The sequence below is a fragment of the Lycium ferocissimum genome, chromosome 9 (genome assembly GCF_029784015.1).
Source record: "Lycium ferocissimum isolate CSIRO_LF1 chromosome 9, AGI_CSIRO_Lferr_CH_V1, whole genome shotgun sequence".
Taxonomy (NCBI): domain Eukaryota; kingdom Viridiplantae; phylum Streptophyta; class Magnoliopsida; order Solanales; family Solanaceae; genus Lycium; species Lycium ferocissimum.
In genome coordinates this window covers 36,192,662-36,209,306 of record NC_081350.1, presented here as the reverse complement: position 1 = coordinate 36,209,306, position 16,645 = coordinate 36,192,662, and the positions used below count along the sequence as shown (strand labels likewise).

The following is a 16,645-nucleotide window of genomic DNA, read 5'->3' as shown; positions in this document are numbered from 1 at the left end:
TTAAAAGTGTTGTTCATGGGGAATTTTTTTTGTTAAACCTGAAATTTTGCCCATCAAGTAGACATGATCAAAAATTCAGAACCACTTAATTTCAAAGTCATTCTTATAAATCATCCGATTACAACCGGTACCATCGTTACTCTGCATCAGATCTTCAATTTTCAAATGTTTGTTTAGGAGGGTAACATTTTTCAAAAATCAATTAAGACACAAAGGGGGTTGAATTTAATTTTTTAGGTGAAATTACAGGGGGAAAACGTTTATCATTTTATTTTCTAATGACATAAAAATCTCGACTAAAATTAAAAGCTCCTATAGAACTAAAGTTCTTTTTATATTTATTTGCTTATACGAAACAAAAAAACAACACGAAACAAAGAAGGAAAAGTCAGAGCATTGTGACCTGCAGAATTTGCGACTAGCAAAAACTTCATACTATTTGTTGGGACATGGAAAGTAAATATTGTCATAGTAGTAATTAACATAATGTCTCGAACCCACCAGGCCCTCCATAAAATATCATATGCTGATACTTTGCACCTCTCCAATGTGGTTCATCCATAATACCATAGTGATTAGGATCTGTAACGCGTACGTTCGTTTTGTCTATATGTACTGTCTCACCTTTGTCGTTTAAAACATTAAGTCTCCTACAATAAGCATCATAAGCAGGATCTCCAACAGGAAAACAACTAGATCCCATCGGAGGTTCAGACACACTTGGTGAACTATACGCTACTCCTCCCCACTCCACGTTATTAGCAAAGCTTGTCAGCTTAGTGAAAATCTCTTGACGCCAAAAACCAACTTGTTCGTTGTTTACATCATACAGAAGCCACCAGTTTCCATTGGCTAGATCCTTTTAAAAAACAAATGTTATATTACTAGTATTTAGCACCTTTCAAATTCTAATAAGAACAAATGAATTATTTGAATATCAACCAAAAGCATCAAAAATAATTTTGTAAAAGAAAATAGTTAAGGATGTACCCGTTCGATGAACAGTGTGATCTCCCATACTTTTTTATCTCCACGTTGTTGAATTGTATCAAAACTCACATCAACGGGGAACTTACTATTAACTATGACAAAACCAGGGCACAACGTATTGAAGCAATGTGTATTGCCAGCCTGTAGTACGCATGAACTCTTTCAATTGATATAAATAGCTAGATTAATTTCACAAACACAAAACAAAAATCATTAAAGTACATTGAACAAAATACCTGAAAATGTATAAAAGATCTAGTCTTAGTATCCCTGTATAGTGTTGGATCCACCTGAAAACAAAACATAGAGTTATCATGATTGAACGGGAGCTCATGATAGAGTTTCTAATCTACATCCTTGAGGTCAATATTTAATTCTTACTCTATATATCTCCCCTCTTTTTTTTTTTTTTTTTTTTTTTTTTTTGGCTCATGATAGAGTTTCTAATCTACATCCTTGAGGTCAATATTTAATTCTTACTCTATATATCTCCCCTCTTTTTTTTTTTATCTTTTTTTTCTTTTTCTAATCTACCTCTTAAAACTAAAAGGCAACTATCTATTGCAAGTAAACACCGAAGTAATTAAATTATCAATGAATAAATCGTTAACTTACTCTCCAACCAGCTTGTAAAATGTCTGACCCCTTCTGGATTTTCAATCGACATGCAGTGTGTTGTTGACTTTCAATACGAGGATTCCATAAAGTAGCTGACATTCCAGCTCCAGCAAACTTATTATTTGGATCATATGGAATTTGAACTGTTGCAAGCTGAATATGAAAAATACAATTTTTTTTAACTTATCATTATAATTTTTAAAATTAGCTATTTACATTTGCCGAAAATCCTATTTTCTTTTTGTCCTTTTGGTACAACAACTTGGGGCCTAGGAGAAATTGGAAAAATGAGAGCCCAAGTGAGAATTCAGTCCTTGCATATCGTAAAACAAGTGAATCAGTCAACCAAAAGTCAATTCCAAAAATTCACTTATTTAACTATTTCTACTTTTCGGTTTTTCCATGCCCAAAATGGCAAATCAAAGACCACGGAAGCACAGTTTGATATGTTACGTTAAGAAAATAATCATTAAAAATACAAGAATAACTTGATGATATTAGAAAAGTAAACAAAAAACCATTTTTAATGTTGGTCATTGGATTGTCATCATAAAGGGAAACAAAAATGGCAAATGAGAAGATGGTAAATAATTAATTATTCGTATTTATATACCTTGTATCCCCGCGAGGACATGTAACTTTTTGTTGGCTCACTATTATTGTTAATCTGTGTAGAAACAATAAAACATATGAATGATCGATTATTCTCGTCTTTTTTTTTTTTCTTTCAAAAGAGTGAGTTGGGGTAACATTATCTTACATTACTCAATGTGGATTCAAACGCGATACCTTCTGGCGGGTGGAATATGTCTTTGTCTGATAAGATCATCTTTAGTAACTCTTTTAATAGGAACAGTTCCAAAAGGGCAACCGTTTTCCTTTAACCATATGTTTAACGACTTATTAGCTGCTGAGGTATTTGAATTTTGCAACGTCCTAGCTAACGTAGCTTTCATCTGTCCATCAAAAACTTAAATTGTAAGTATCAACAATGCTAAATTATAATTTAAAAAATGAAAATAAAATGAAAAGAGTAGAAACATGCCTTGGGATGAAAATTGTGATTCTTTAATAACGGATGGTCAAATGCAGGCTGTTTATAGAAATCCACACAATCGTATGTATCCCCATATTTCGTCTGTGTACGAAACATCATTAAAAAGTATTATTTGTTACACTAAATCTAATTGGATCTTGCTCTCCAATATGTGACTTTTGAATAGGTAAAAACTTTTACGCAATAGAAAAGTTTCAAGAGATTATAAACACTAGTCCATCTTTCACAAAATTTATCCATGTTGATTAAATATCAAAATAGATTTTATCAAAGCAATTGTAATTTCGTTCTTAATTTTCCGTTTTTTCTAGATAAAATGAAGTTAGAAACAATGTAAAAAGTACAGTCACGGACAAAAATTGTAATTTTCAAATATAATATCACATTTCTAAATTAAAAAAAAATGGAATGGAAGATGGTTTTTTCTTCTAGAAAAGTAGTATTATCACACTAATACAATAGGGAAAAGGACACAAATGGCCGCTGGGCCATAAATAATCCCATGCGCTGGCTCATCTATTCCCAAACCCAAAAATTAGCTCATAAACTTATGAATACAATGATTTTCGGCCCAAATATGTAGGGCAATTTGCACAATTGTTCGTCATACAGAGTGGTCTTTAATTTTTGTCCCTCAACTCGCAAGTGTTTAAATTTTTCCCTTCGCTTAAAATGGTGGCCAAAAATATCTCGAGGTTCTGGATTTGAAACGTAGTAGAATAAAAAATAATAATATTTTCGCAACTATTCGGGCAAAGTTACATAGAACCTATGACGGCAGACTTTGCCTTATAAGATATACTTTTAGTTATGTTTTAAGGCAAAGTCTGCAGCATAAGACAGACTTTTTGCAAAAGTCTTGTCTTACAATTTTTTTTTTACCTGGACTAAGCGAGGCTTCGAACCCAAAATCTGGGAGTATTTTCGGCCACCTTTTTAAGCGAAGTCAAAAATTAAAGACCAGCAATTTGAGGAGTAAAAATTAAAGACTAACCAAAAGAAGGACAATCCACGCAAAAAAAAAAAATGAAATATATACCTTAATTGTTTTGACCGCCGGCTTGTTTAAAAGTTTAAGTTGCTTTTCCAACTCTAAATCCTCTAGTTTGGATAACTTTATTTCTCCTTGAACTCCGTCATAACTCAAAAGAAAATATAACACCAGCAAAGTTTGTCGAACAATTCTTTGGCGAATCAACATAGTCTGTGGCCATTAAAATAACATATATAGGCATGACTACCTTAATATCTATGTATATACCAAAAAAAAAAAATACTAATATTTAAATAACAAAACTAATTAACACGACATTGAAGTACTAAACATCAATTGAACTCACTTGATTTACCAGATGTATGAGGATTGAAGAAATTTTTGATCACCTATCAATTTTTCAACTATGTTGAGTATGTTATATATAAAGAGGGGTAGACGAGTTCTAAAATGGGCATTATACATGATATTAAATTACTTTAATTTTTGAAAGCAGGATTAACATAATCTAGGAGTGATGAAGTGTTGATTGTTCTCTTCCTTGTATAATCCAAAGACAATCTAGTCATAGATTACTAGTAAATTTAATCGAATCTACTCCGGTCTACACCAAAGGTCAAGACAAACTTTTTGTTTTGCGCGGATTGTCCTTTATATGGACCGGTCTTTAATTTTGTTCCCACAAATTGTTGGTCTTTAATTTTTATCCCTGCTTCTCATTTAATAAAAATTTATGGGCAAAAGTATCTTTATTTATGAAACTAGAGATTCTAGGTTCGATTAATCTGATACATGGAAAGACTTCCAAAATATTAAAGTACTAAAATGTACCTGAAAATTAAAGGAAAGTATTTTTCTTAGTTTTTATATTAGATTTTAAAAAATAATAATTAAACATTTGAAAGTTCTTCTAATTTCCATTTTACTTAAAAAATTTGAGATTAAAGTCTCCGATGATCCAAATTGAGCTTTCATAGGTTATTCATTTGTTTTTTTTTAATTGAATTCATATTGGCTAACTTAATTTTCTACCAAAGATATTACAATATTCAATTAATGTCAAAAATATTTGATGCGCAAATATTGTTGTATGATGAAATCAATAAAGTTAACTTACAAATAAATATAAATAGTTAAAAGCCATGATATTACAGGAACTTTTTGTAGATAATCTTTCAAATTAAGTCACAAAAAAATACTAAAAAGTCCATAGAATTAATTTTTCTTACTTCAAGCTTTCTTTTACCTTCCAAAAGATGCATGTTGAAAAATAACATTTTTTACCTTTTCTTAATTTGGTAAACCATTTTATGAAATCTACATTGTAATAACTTTTTCATGTTAAACGTAACTATTTTATATTTTGCAAAATATTTTAATATTTTAAAAAAAGTAAAAAATATAAGTTTTGCAATAAAAATATAAGTTTTGTAATTGTCTAGTATTATTACTGTTTGAAAAATAAATTGTATTTTTTTAACTACATTATTTTTTCAAACATTTTCAGAATATATAAAAATAATATTTTATAGTTACTCTTTTGATATAGTAATAAATTTCATGTTAATAGTGTGCGCATGTAACATTTGATTAATTAACTACTGTACCTTAAAATTCATTTTTTTGATTGAGACAGAGGGACTATAATTTACATTTTTGATACACTTTTGAAGTATTTAGCTAATATGAGTTATTTCTATTTATTTTCTTAATTTTGAAACTTAATCCAAACTTAAGTGAAATCAATATAAATTTCTTATGTTCGTCAAAGATGTACGACATAAGATTTTAGGAGAAAATTAAAAGGAAATTACTAAATGGACGAATAAAAAATTAAAATAGCAAATGATAAATGGTAAATAACATCAATAAATAATAAATAGCATTATAAGAATAATATTTGATTAAATAATTAAGCATGTATTAAGATAGAATGAATGGCATGATAATTCTTTATTTATAATATATTTTTAAGTAGAAACATAATTTGAAACAAGTTTAATATTATTTCTACATAAATAAAGATTCAATATGTATGAGTATATATAACATATCAAATTAAAAAAATCTTTTTGAAAATATTTTGATAAAAGTTTTCATGGATCAATTTGAGCTACATATCAATCCAACTTTTTATGGGCTGATATGGGTTGAGCTGAATGAACCAAGTTAATAAATGTTTGGTTAATCAACAACTTAAATTTCAAACTTATCAGGATTCGACAGGGCCACGTTTTCATGGCTGAGTTATGAACCATCAATTTTCATCAACAAAAAACATTTGTTGATTCAATTAATTCTACTAAAATATATGTTCAGATTATTATTTTGGATATTAGTTACAAACTAACCATCAACATTTATTAAATAATATTTTTAGATTTTATCAATCGTTCGTAGTTTAGAAGATTACACATACATTTAATATATTGAATAAAAGTCAACTTAGTCTCTTATACATCTCTATATAATGTCTTTGTCATAATCGCAAAGGTATCATACCTGCATCTAGCAAATCCAATCCAGTGTTGAGCTTTCATGTTCTGTTTTTAAGTTTGATTTTTTTAAAACGCCTAATAAGTATGACTATAAAAAGAAATGAATTCAGGATGCATCAACGAATTGTACAACAAACTTTGTTGATGCTATATTTTCTTTTGAGTTATGATGGAGCGCAAGGAGAAGAAAAGCTATCCAAATTAGAGGAGGCAGAGTTAGAAAAACAACTAAAACTTTTGAATAAGCCAGCGGTCAAAACAGTAAAGGTACTTTTTTTTATTTAGTTGTACTTGTAATGCGCTAAAGACACTTTATTCTTATTTGATAATATCACTTTTGTAGAAGAAAAACAAAAGCAGCAGTCCTCTGTCACACGGTTTTTGGAATCTTTTGTTGTGCTTGAAAATTGATCAAACTGTCTACATTACGTCTATATATTACCCCCTTCGTCTCAATTTATGTGATATTTTTTTAGTCAATCTAAAGAAAAATGACACATTTTTATATTTAGTAATAATTTAATTTTAAACTTTTCATTTTACACTTAATGAGGTGATTTATAGCCACATAAATCTGTGGCTTATTTTAGATCTAATTTCAAAAAAAAAATTCTTTCATTCTTAAACTTCGTATCCATTAAAACACTTTCACATAAATTTGGAGGAGGAGTAATTGTTTTACATTTTATATTGCAAATTGGAGACACCCACCTATTTTGACTTTTGATATATATATATATATATATATATATATATATATATATATATATATATATATAAAGGAGTAGTGTCGTCATTTACTAACAATTGTTTCCGTGAGGTTATTTTGTGTTTAATGGTACATTTTGTGTAACTTAGGTTACTTATTATATGTTAATTTATTTACAGACTAAATATGGAGATATATATGATTGTGTGGATTTCTACAAACAACGTGCATTTGATCACCCGTTATTGAAGGACCATAATTTTTATCCAAAGGCATATCTCTACTCTCTTTCCATTTTATTATCATTTTTTTTTTAATAAGGATGATATTGTTGACATGCAATTATATATTTGGTTAAACAGATGAAACCTACTTTATCTAGGATAAAGAAAAATTCAAATTCCTCAACAGTTAGTAGTTCATCGACAATATGGTCAAAAGATGGAGGATGCCCTTTTGAACTTTTTTTGTTAAGAGAATTACGAAGGATGATCTTATAAGACAAAGACGTATGCCACAGCCAGAAGATGTCACATTCGACACTCAATTTGATGTTGTAAGATAATTTATGCCAATTTACTCCTCCGTCTTGAATAGGTCAAACCTAAATACGAGAATCCATTATTATACAACAAAACTCATATATTGTTGTCCATGTCTAATGCAGAGCAACAACAATAGTGAGTCAAAAGGAAGATATATTTCTTCACAAGGATATAAGGTACATGACGATGATTTTTTTATGTTCTCATTTTTTAGTTGTGTTTGCTTGAGGGTTAGTTTATAAGGCGGAAAATATAAAATACATATCTTTTATTCAGATTGCAATAGCTCGAACGCCAAATGAACCAAATAACAGATTTGCGGGAGCTGGAATGGCAACTAGTGTATACAATCCTCATGTTAAAGACGGGCAACATAGTGGTTCTCGACTAAAAATTCAAAAAGGGTCAGATATTTTACAAGTTGGTTGGAGAGTAAGTTTAATATAAACCTTTACATGCATTTTGTGATTTTATTGTTTCATGGAAGAAGGAGACACACTAACAATTGAATATTGTACTTTTAAGATGTAAATTAGAAACTTTATAAGTAAACTCAATATTCAATAATCATAACGTCTCTATTTTGTGTTTTAGGTGGATCCAACATTATATGGGGATACTAAAACTAGGCTTTTTATACACTTTCAGGTAACTTATCTTGTGTGTCTTGAAGATTTCCATCTTGATCTAGTTCATGAAACTAGTATATCTCTTAGTTTAGCTATTTACCTCAATTTTCAAGAATTCATGTATGAGATATACCTCTTTTTTTTTTTTAGGCCGGTAAAACTCATTGCTTCAATACACTATGTCCTGGCTTTGTACAAGTAGATAGTGAGTTTCCTCTTGATAGATCATACCAGAATATGCTTTCTCAGCGTGGAGGGAAAACTTGGGATGCCACAATGTACATTGATCGGGTACGTAGGGATTCCACAATCCTTATTACTTTTCTTATTTAGAGTTTTTACACAGTTTATACAAGTATAGGGATTTTTTCCCCCCAAAATTTGCTCATCTGCATAATCTAGCATTACAGAGTCTAAAAAAGACTATCAATTGCTAACTTAACCCTGCCTCCCAAAAGAAAAAAAATGAGAGTAAGAAAAAAAAAAAAAACTTGGCTCCTAGCTGGCTAGCTGATATTTAGCAAACAATACATTCTAAGTAACAGGCTTCCCTTCCTCTTCTTCCATCTCTAATGTTTCATCTGTCTTTTGTTGTTGAGGAGGTACCTGAACTGACATCCACATTACCATTTTTTTTTAAACAAGGATTTAGCCAACGGAAATTGGTGGCTATTAATGACTAGAAGCTTTAACCAAGTTGGTTTCTGGCCGCAAAGGATCTTCACTGACTTGACAAGTTTTGCTACGAATGTTGAATGGGGAGGAGTTGCATATAGTCCACCAGGTGTACCTAAACCTCCCATGGGCTCAAGTTTTTTTCCTATTAAAAACTCCTCTTATGATGGTTATTGTAGCGAAATAACAATTTTAAATGAGAAAGGAAAGACGATCAAAGTAGATGAAACAATCACGCATACCGACAATCCCAATATGTACCAAGTTTTCGCTGAGCCAATTTGGCATAATTCAGAATGGAGGTATTTTGTTCTTTATGGGGGACCTGGTGAGAGTCCACATGTTTAGTATGAAAGACATTCTTCTAAATCGCTAAAAGGTAGAAGAAAATAGTTCCTACTTTTATGTATACTTTTGAATTTCATGTTGCCTTCCAAACAAATGCAGAAAAAAAAAGCATTTCGTTTTATTTTTCTAACTATACTATAACTTTCGATGCAATATATTATCGAATAAATTTCTTGAAACTAAATGGAGCTCTAGCTTACAGTAATTAATTTCACCGTATTTTTGAAAAAAAACCATAGACATCCTCCATTTTAATTTATTTGTTTTAGTTTGACTGTGCATGTAGTTTAAGAAAATAAAGATTTTTTTTAAAATTTTGTGGTACTAAAGATATGTGTAGTGTACCAAAATGCCCTTTTATCTTGTGGTATTAAACATGTTATGTGGAATGTTGAAACTAAAGAATTCGCTAAATTAGGAAAGAAACATTCATTTTGAAACGGAATAAAAGGGAAAATAAGAAATAGAGAATATTTGTTAAAATTTTTTATTTCAGCCATTGTAGTGTTACATCAGCTATATATATACGCAAAATTATTTCTTTTTAGTCATTTTTAATTTTTGAAATAATATAGGAATTTTTACTGGGTGTAGCTTCTTCAAAGAGGTAATTATTAATGATAACTACCTTTTAATTTATTTATATTTAGTAGCTACAGTGATTTTATAAATTACCATTCGTAGCTACACCAAAATACATAAAGTTAGAGTGGCTGAGGTGGTTATTAGGCGAGGCTCTTACCTTGCTCGCCCAGGTTCGAACCCGGTAGTCTCGCCCAAATACATGCAAATACACAAAATACACGCGAAATACAATAATATAAGCATTATATTCTTCGATATACGAAGGAGCATCAATAGAAGTTGGGCTCGAAAGACTCTCTTTTTGGGCCCCTAAAAAAATTCTCTAACTGATTACAACCAGGAATTACACTCAATGACATTGAAAATGAATTGTCTTAAATTTTGACCCCAAATATTGTTACAAGACCGCTTTTACGTTCGCGCATAAAAGCTTCTCATAACGTTGGCTTTTTATCGTGAACAAACAGAGTCGTAACCTAATTTATTGTATGGAAATTAGGAAACCAAATTAAGATATTTTTGAAAATCTTTTTGTACCAGAGAAAGGGTAAATGTTAGGTGATTCTCCGAGGAAGGTGTTAGTCACCTCGGTATTAAGAATCCGCACAATGCGGTTGACCTATAGATCTAACATTTTTATGGCTAAAGGAGTATTCTTGTTTGCAAAATGTGTTTAAAAGAGTTATACGTATAATGTTTGAAAGAAGCTTATTCATGACAAATTAATTTAGAAAAAAAACAAGTATATCTTATTTGAAAAATGAGCTTAAGGGGTGTTTTACTTTTGAAAATCATTTTTTTGCGGGCTTTGAAACAGCCCAAAAAGTCCACGGAAAACATTAGAACTTCTTTAAGCAATTTCCGGAAAATCATTGTGTTTAGCACTCAAAACCAAATTTTGAAAATTCGTTTTATGGGCTTAAGCCCATTTTTTGGGAAATGGTTTCTTACTCCTGAAAGAAGGTCATTTTACTTCGTTTTGTTTTTTCATAAAAGATTTGAGTCTTGGTAATACTTTAAGAGAATCATTTTTACATGTAACCAGAATGTGTTTTGTCATTTGAAATCCCTTTTGACCCTTTTTTCTGGAAATCATTTTGTTCGTCCTTCAAGCCAATTACATTTGCCAACTTTGAACATTAAGAAAAATGATCATTCTTTTGGCGACTACGATTTCCACATTTCCGCTTGAAGATTCAACTAAGTTGAAAAAGAAAAACCAAGTAAAGTGTTAATTTTTTTACAAGTCAAATACATAACAAAATGAAATAGAGTATAAGAGAAGGTTAGCTAATTGGGCTTTGAAATCTTAGATCCACTAATAATCCACCAACAAAATGAGAACTAAAATTTGTAAATAAACCAAAGTAAATAGACAAGAGTTGAGAGATTTTTTATAGTATAAGAGACTATTTATAGGTGGAACAAGAGGCTAGGGTTATGGTTTTTTTTGTGACCTTTTTGGGCGGGATTTGAGATATGGCCGTTTGAATATCAAAATTTCTTTTGCCAAGAACAATCCATTTCCAAAAAGGCTCTCTTCTTTTCTTTTCAAAATTGCAGCGATTTGGGTCAATATATTACTGAAGTTTTTGGCTTTTAGGTGATAGAATTCGAAAATATGAGAAAGAGGGAACAAAGTTTGCGTTGAAATGGTGAAACCGCTTCTGCATTAAAAAAATGAAGGTCACGTGTTTGCCAAAATGAGGAGGGAAGAGGATGGGAGGCTGCTGGTTAGAGATGAAAAGGGTTTAAATGGGCTAAGCCCATTTCCACCTCGAGGTAAGATTATGTTGGGCCTGACCCAACATAGAATATGGGATATGAAGAGTCCGTTGGACTCGTGTGAGAGGGTTCACGCATAAAATTAAGGGAAAAAATGGATTAGAAGTATGAATTTGACTCTTATCAATATACATACAGAGATGAGAGTAAATCAAATAAGTAATCATTCGAATTTAGTGAAGATAAACATGCTGTTACGGAGCATTTTGAAGCAGATTTTTTAGAGGACAAAAAGATTCTTCTTCCTTCTTACTCGAGTCATATCCTAAGTTGCCATTAAAGTAATCACATAGAGTCTCAAAGGCATTCAAGACCATAATTTGCTGGACACTTTATGCTCAAAAGAGAAGCGCAAACACTTTTAACATCTAATTGAAATGTTTCACTTCATAAGATCAACTGAAACAAGCTTAATACCTCTTTCAACTAGATTGCTGGAAATTACAGGGATTTAGCACATAGCTATGCATCTCAATTTTAAACACTTTTAAGAGCTTATTGACAAAGGCTAGAGTTCAACCATAATTACTTTAAAGAACTACAGACAAACATCTCAACCCCATTTGAAGCATACTTTCTTAAGGTAAATGAAGGGAGTACATAATTTATTACTTAACAAGACAAGACAGTAACTGTTCAAGTCATTTAGGATAGCATTGGAAAGAAAGGGAGAGATCTGGTTTAGGAAAGGAAGAAATTATTGTTTACATCATATTAAGCTTCATCTTATCAGCTATGATACCTCGAGAAAAGTCACGCTGTGCAACTCACTGATACATGAAAAATATACCAGTGAATCACATCTTTTAAAGAAAAGCTAACAAAGTCTAATTCAAGTAACATTTTAAAACAAAGGCTATCATGTTTCGAACAAGGAAGGTCTAATTTGAAATTCAAACAGAGGCAAACCAAATCATACTCACTGTTAATATGTCTCAAGAAGGAAGCCAAGCTTTTCTGGAAAATCATTTAAACTTAAGAGAACTGTTTCCAAACAAACTTTAACTTGTTTGAGACTCCTGGCGAGAAACAAGAACAAGAAAGGAAAGAACTAACACTAAAATAACATTGACAGATAGTTTGAAAGCCACAGGAATCCAAATACAGAAAAAAGAAATAGTAACAGGAATTAAAATGCTGAAGGTACACAACACTCGAAAATCAGCACTCATTTTAAAACTAAATGCATACTAAGTAAAGGAGGAAATAAAGGAAAATAACAATGCACTTAGGTATTTATAGTAAGCAAAAGTACAATTCGTAACTTATGAGGAAATATACAATAGAATTGAGTAACGTATAGTGAGTGGTTGCAATATAGTTATAGTTAGTATTAAGTGCACTGAGGGCCAGTTTGTAACACACGTAATTACTAAATCTGGAACAAATGGATTTTCTTGTGGGAAGAATAGATAACTGAAGAAAAATAAGAGGAGTTGAAACAAAATAAAAAGGAGAATTAAGATTAAATGAGTTTTTGGGCCAATTGCATGGAAAATTTATTTTACTGCTTGGACAATTTATTTTAATGCAAGTTGATGACAATTACACCTATAAAGGAGAATTTATTTTATTGCATAAATGATCACTAGAATCGTTAAATTAATAGCAGTGACTTTTGGGCTTTCTAAACTGAAAAAAAAGAAAGAAGTAAAGATGGGTAATTAAGAAATGAATTTTAACTTTTCTAATAAATCATATAGATAGGAAAAATTGAGGAAAATCTCAAAAGATTGAAAAAAAAGATAAATGCTAATGGAGGTCATAGAGATGTGCCACATCACCTTGTTTATGCCTAGCTTTATATATAGATATAGATATAGATATAAATATATAGTAGATATTGATAGATTACACTTAGACAAAGACGTGTATAGAATAGCTGAAGAAAAAATAAATTGGGAGACCTTCTGTTATTCAAAAAATCTTTAACTAAATTTGGCGGTCAACTTTTCATACATTAATTATACTACCTCAAAATTAGCACTGGTAGAATTGTGTTTCATTATCGTAGTATGTTGTGGTTCATTCACTGATGCCGTAAATAAAAGTTAGTTCCTCTCAATCGCTATGGGTAAGAATGTTTGAAACCATGAAATCGAGAGAGATCGAACGTGTTCAATTACTTGTAAACTAGTGTATTTGACCGCGCTTTGCGCAGTCATAAAAAAATTCTCATACAAATATAAAGATAAAAAATTTAATAAAAAAATAGAAAAGTACAAAATAAATTGACGATGAGTAGTATAAAAGGTATAAACATTAATTCCTATATTTAATTTAAAATATTTTTTCTACCAAAGAATTAAAATTTTACAATTTAAATGCAAAAAAGTAGAATGAACATGCTAATAGAAATTGTAAATCTACTGAAAAGAAAGAAAAAATATGGAGAAAAGGATAAAATAAAAGGGGAATAAAGTTGTTGTCATGTGACCAAGCAGGTCGCGAGTTCGAGTCGGGTGGAAAACATCCTCTAAAATGCGGTAGAAAGGCATCGTACAATAGACTCTTGTGGTTCGGGCCTTCCCCAGACTCCTCCATAATTTGTTTTTTTTTAATGCATCTGCACGCTTTTTTTTTTTTTTTTTTTTTTTTTTTTAAAAAGAGATGATAAGCAAAATTAATATAAAATAGCCAATAAAAAATAAATTATATATTTAGAAATATTATTCAAATGTAAAAACTTATGATGTAATCTATCAATGAATTTTGAACGATATAATCGAAGTTTACCTTGATAGAAAATGTTGTTGTTGACAGATTAATTAACATTTGAATGTAAGAGGGAAAAACAATTATATCTAGATAATTCAGCATACCAAGCAAACAATTAGCGGATGAGATATGGTAAGCTTTTGTACTCACTGCAATCTTTCCTTTCCAACTGCAAAAGAAAAGAAAATAATTCAAACCCAAATGCTCAATATAAGGATATTATATAAATATAATTTCTTATCTTGAACAACATAGCTCCAAAATTATTATAACTGCCATCTCGAAAGTATGATCGTGCTTTGCAAACTTTGTTCCATATCACTTTACATCCAGAAAATTTACTGTAATCAAATTTACTTTGCAAAGAATTATAACCAAATACAACTCCAACTCCATAAATTCCAAATAATGTGAAACATATTTGGAATCTATGGCCAAACACGCCTACTTAGTAGCACTAAATTCAAATGGAAAAACTGGTGATGGTGCCAGTAGGGCATAAAATAACCAATTCCTCAATTATTCTCTTAAGGAAGCGTGAACGAAATACTATAAAACAAAGTAAAATGAGTAATTCTTCATAATACTACAACCTATGGAGCAAATACTTGTAAAGATTACAAAATTTGTTCACAAAATGAAAAAACCTAACGAAGCAAAAATTTAAATTGATCCAAAAACAAGCATACTTACATGTCTTTAAGGGTTGCAGTGTCATTAAAAAGATAGACCGAAAATTGGAAAGACCTGAATGCCCCTTCCTCAATTGCTCCATAAAACACTCTTGTCATGTAGGGGGAAACTTCCAACTTTACTTAAACTGCATATGCAGTTGAAAAAAACTTGCTACGATGTCTCATTTCTGTGTTGGGAATATGAATACATAGCGGTAGTAATTTTCTGGTCTGGACTCACGAGCATGTTTAATAGATGAAAAGGACATGAAAAGGGGTAAAAAAAAGATTCATAAAAGGCTTCACTAAAACATGAGGAGACACAATTCTGCCAAAGAAAAAGTAATTAAAACGTTACTCCCTCCGGATTAAAAAAAAAGAGTCCACTTAAACATTTGCACACCCTTTAAGAAAATACTAACTCCCAGACAAAATAGGTGATTTGACTAAACTACCCTTAATTAAATAGGTACTAAGATTTGATCATATAACACTTAATAGGGGCAAATCTGGAAAAACAAGGTTAATTCTTTCTTGATTTGATAAGTGGACACTTTTTTTGACCCAAGAAAAAAAGGCTAAATGAACACTTTTTTTTATCCGGAGGGAGTACAAACGTACAGAAGATGAGGAAGAGACGCGGTGTAATTAATAGGTATTAATAATTGATTTTTAATTCTCAATATAACACATAAATACGAAAAATAAGGTCAAAACCCCAAAAATCTGAGAAAAAAGAAAAATGGCTATTCTGATTGATAAGAGGTGCCACATCAGATTTTTATTTCCCTGCTTTACTCTATATATATAGATAGATACTCTATGGATCTGGTTTATTTAAAGTAAAAAAAAAAAAAAAAAAAATCAAGTACCGTCCTATTATTCAATGGAAGTAAAGAACACATGTTGAAAGACAATTTCTTAGTCTTCTGATTTGGAAGAAAAATCCGGATTAAAATTAACCACAATGGCATTTATTAGGGCATTTTTAATACTTTAAGCAAAGAATGATTCTAGAATTTTATTTGTTTCCCATTATGGAGAAAGACAAACCTATATCATAAAGGAGCTTATAAGATTTATGAAATAATACTCAACTATAGAAGGCATTTTGGACTAGAATAGACATATTGATCATGCGCAAATTAAGGCACTTAGTTAATGTTACCTCGTTGAATAATTATTTTAGAATTGTTAGTATGAGTACTCTGTTTTCTTATAGAAAAATAATAAAGCACCATTAGAATTTATATATTATCCATTGCCGTAACATGTTTATCAGACGCTATTTATCAGACAAACTCTTCCACTCCCTCACGTTATTTATCACACCAGTTATTAAAGAAGCATTAAAGTGTGATCAACTTTTGACAACAACATAAATCAATCAAAAAATATTGTGGCAATCCGAATTAGAACGCAACAGATTTACTTCTACTTGGTGTAGTGACATACAGCAAAGGCTAAGCCCAAAATCAAGAGGGGCACAACGATCTGCAAAATCTTGATAACAAATTCTGAAGTCTTGTTCGTATTTTATGGGGCTTGTTGTGGAGGAATGTAAGCACGTTTTAGAGGAACTGTTGACGCATCAATATCTCCAATGTAATATTTATCCATCATCTCTCTAGCGGAATCATTGTGGCTGACATCTTCAAAGTCAAAAGTTGCATTGGTGGAGTTCTTGGAGGAAACAGAGAACGAAGAGAAGGGAAGGAAAGGGTGGGGCAGATCTGTATGAAATAGAGAAGGGGAAGGGGAGAAGGGTGGGCTTTTATTTTTTTCAGATCTGGTATGTTTTGTAAATAAGGAAAAATATC

General features: G+C 30.8%; 2 protein-coding genes across 2 annotated transcripts; one reads left to right on the top strand and one right to left on the bottom strand.

Moving 5' to 3' along the window:
* Positions 1 to 341: 341 nt before the first annotated feature.
* Positions 342 to 4,125, bottom strand: LOC132031855 (protein neprosin-like). The gene is made up of 10 exons (XM_059421740.1): positions 4,006 to 4,125; positions 3,705 to 3,869; positions 2,654 to 2,746; positions 2,554 to 2,564; positions 2,369 to 2,486; positions 2,222 to 2,275; positions 1,606 to 1,761; positions 1,227 to 1,280; positions 991 to 1,131; positions 342 to 859 (listed from the first exon to the last, which is right to left on the bottom strand). Exons 2-10 carry the CDS (start codon positions 3,864 to 3,866, stop codon positions 479 to 481), a joined length of 1,170 nt encoding a protein of 389 aa, XP_059277723.1. The 5' UTR covers positions 3,867 to 3,869; positions 4,006 to 4,125; the 3' UTR covers positions 342 to 478.
* Positions 4,126 to 7,377: 3,252 nt separating this feature from the next.
* LOC132031853 (protein neprosin-like) lies at positions 7,378 to 9,225 on the top strand. Its single transcript, XM_059421739.1, has 6 exons — positions 7,378 to 7,422; positions 7,534 to 7,587; positions 7,688 to 7,843; positions 8,006 to 8,059; positions 8,191 to 8,331; positions 8,686 to 9,225. The coding sequence occupies exons 1-6, from the start codon at positions 7,378 to 7,380 to the stop codon at positions 9,061 to 9,063; spliced, it is 828 nt and encodes a 275-aa protein (XP_059277722.1). The 3' UTR covers positions 9,064 to 9,225.
* Positions 9,226 to 16,645: the final 7,420 nt, after the last annotated feature.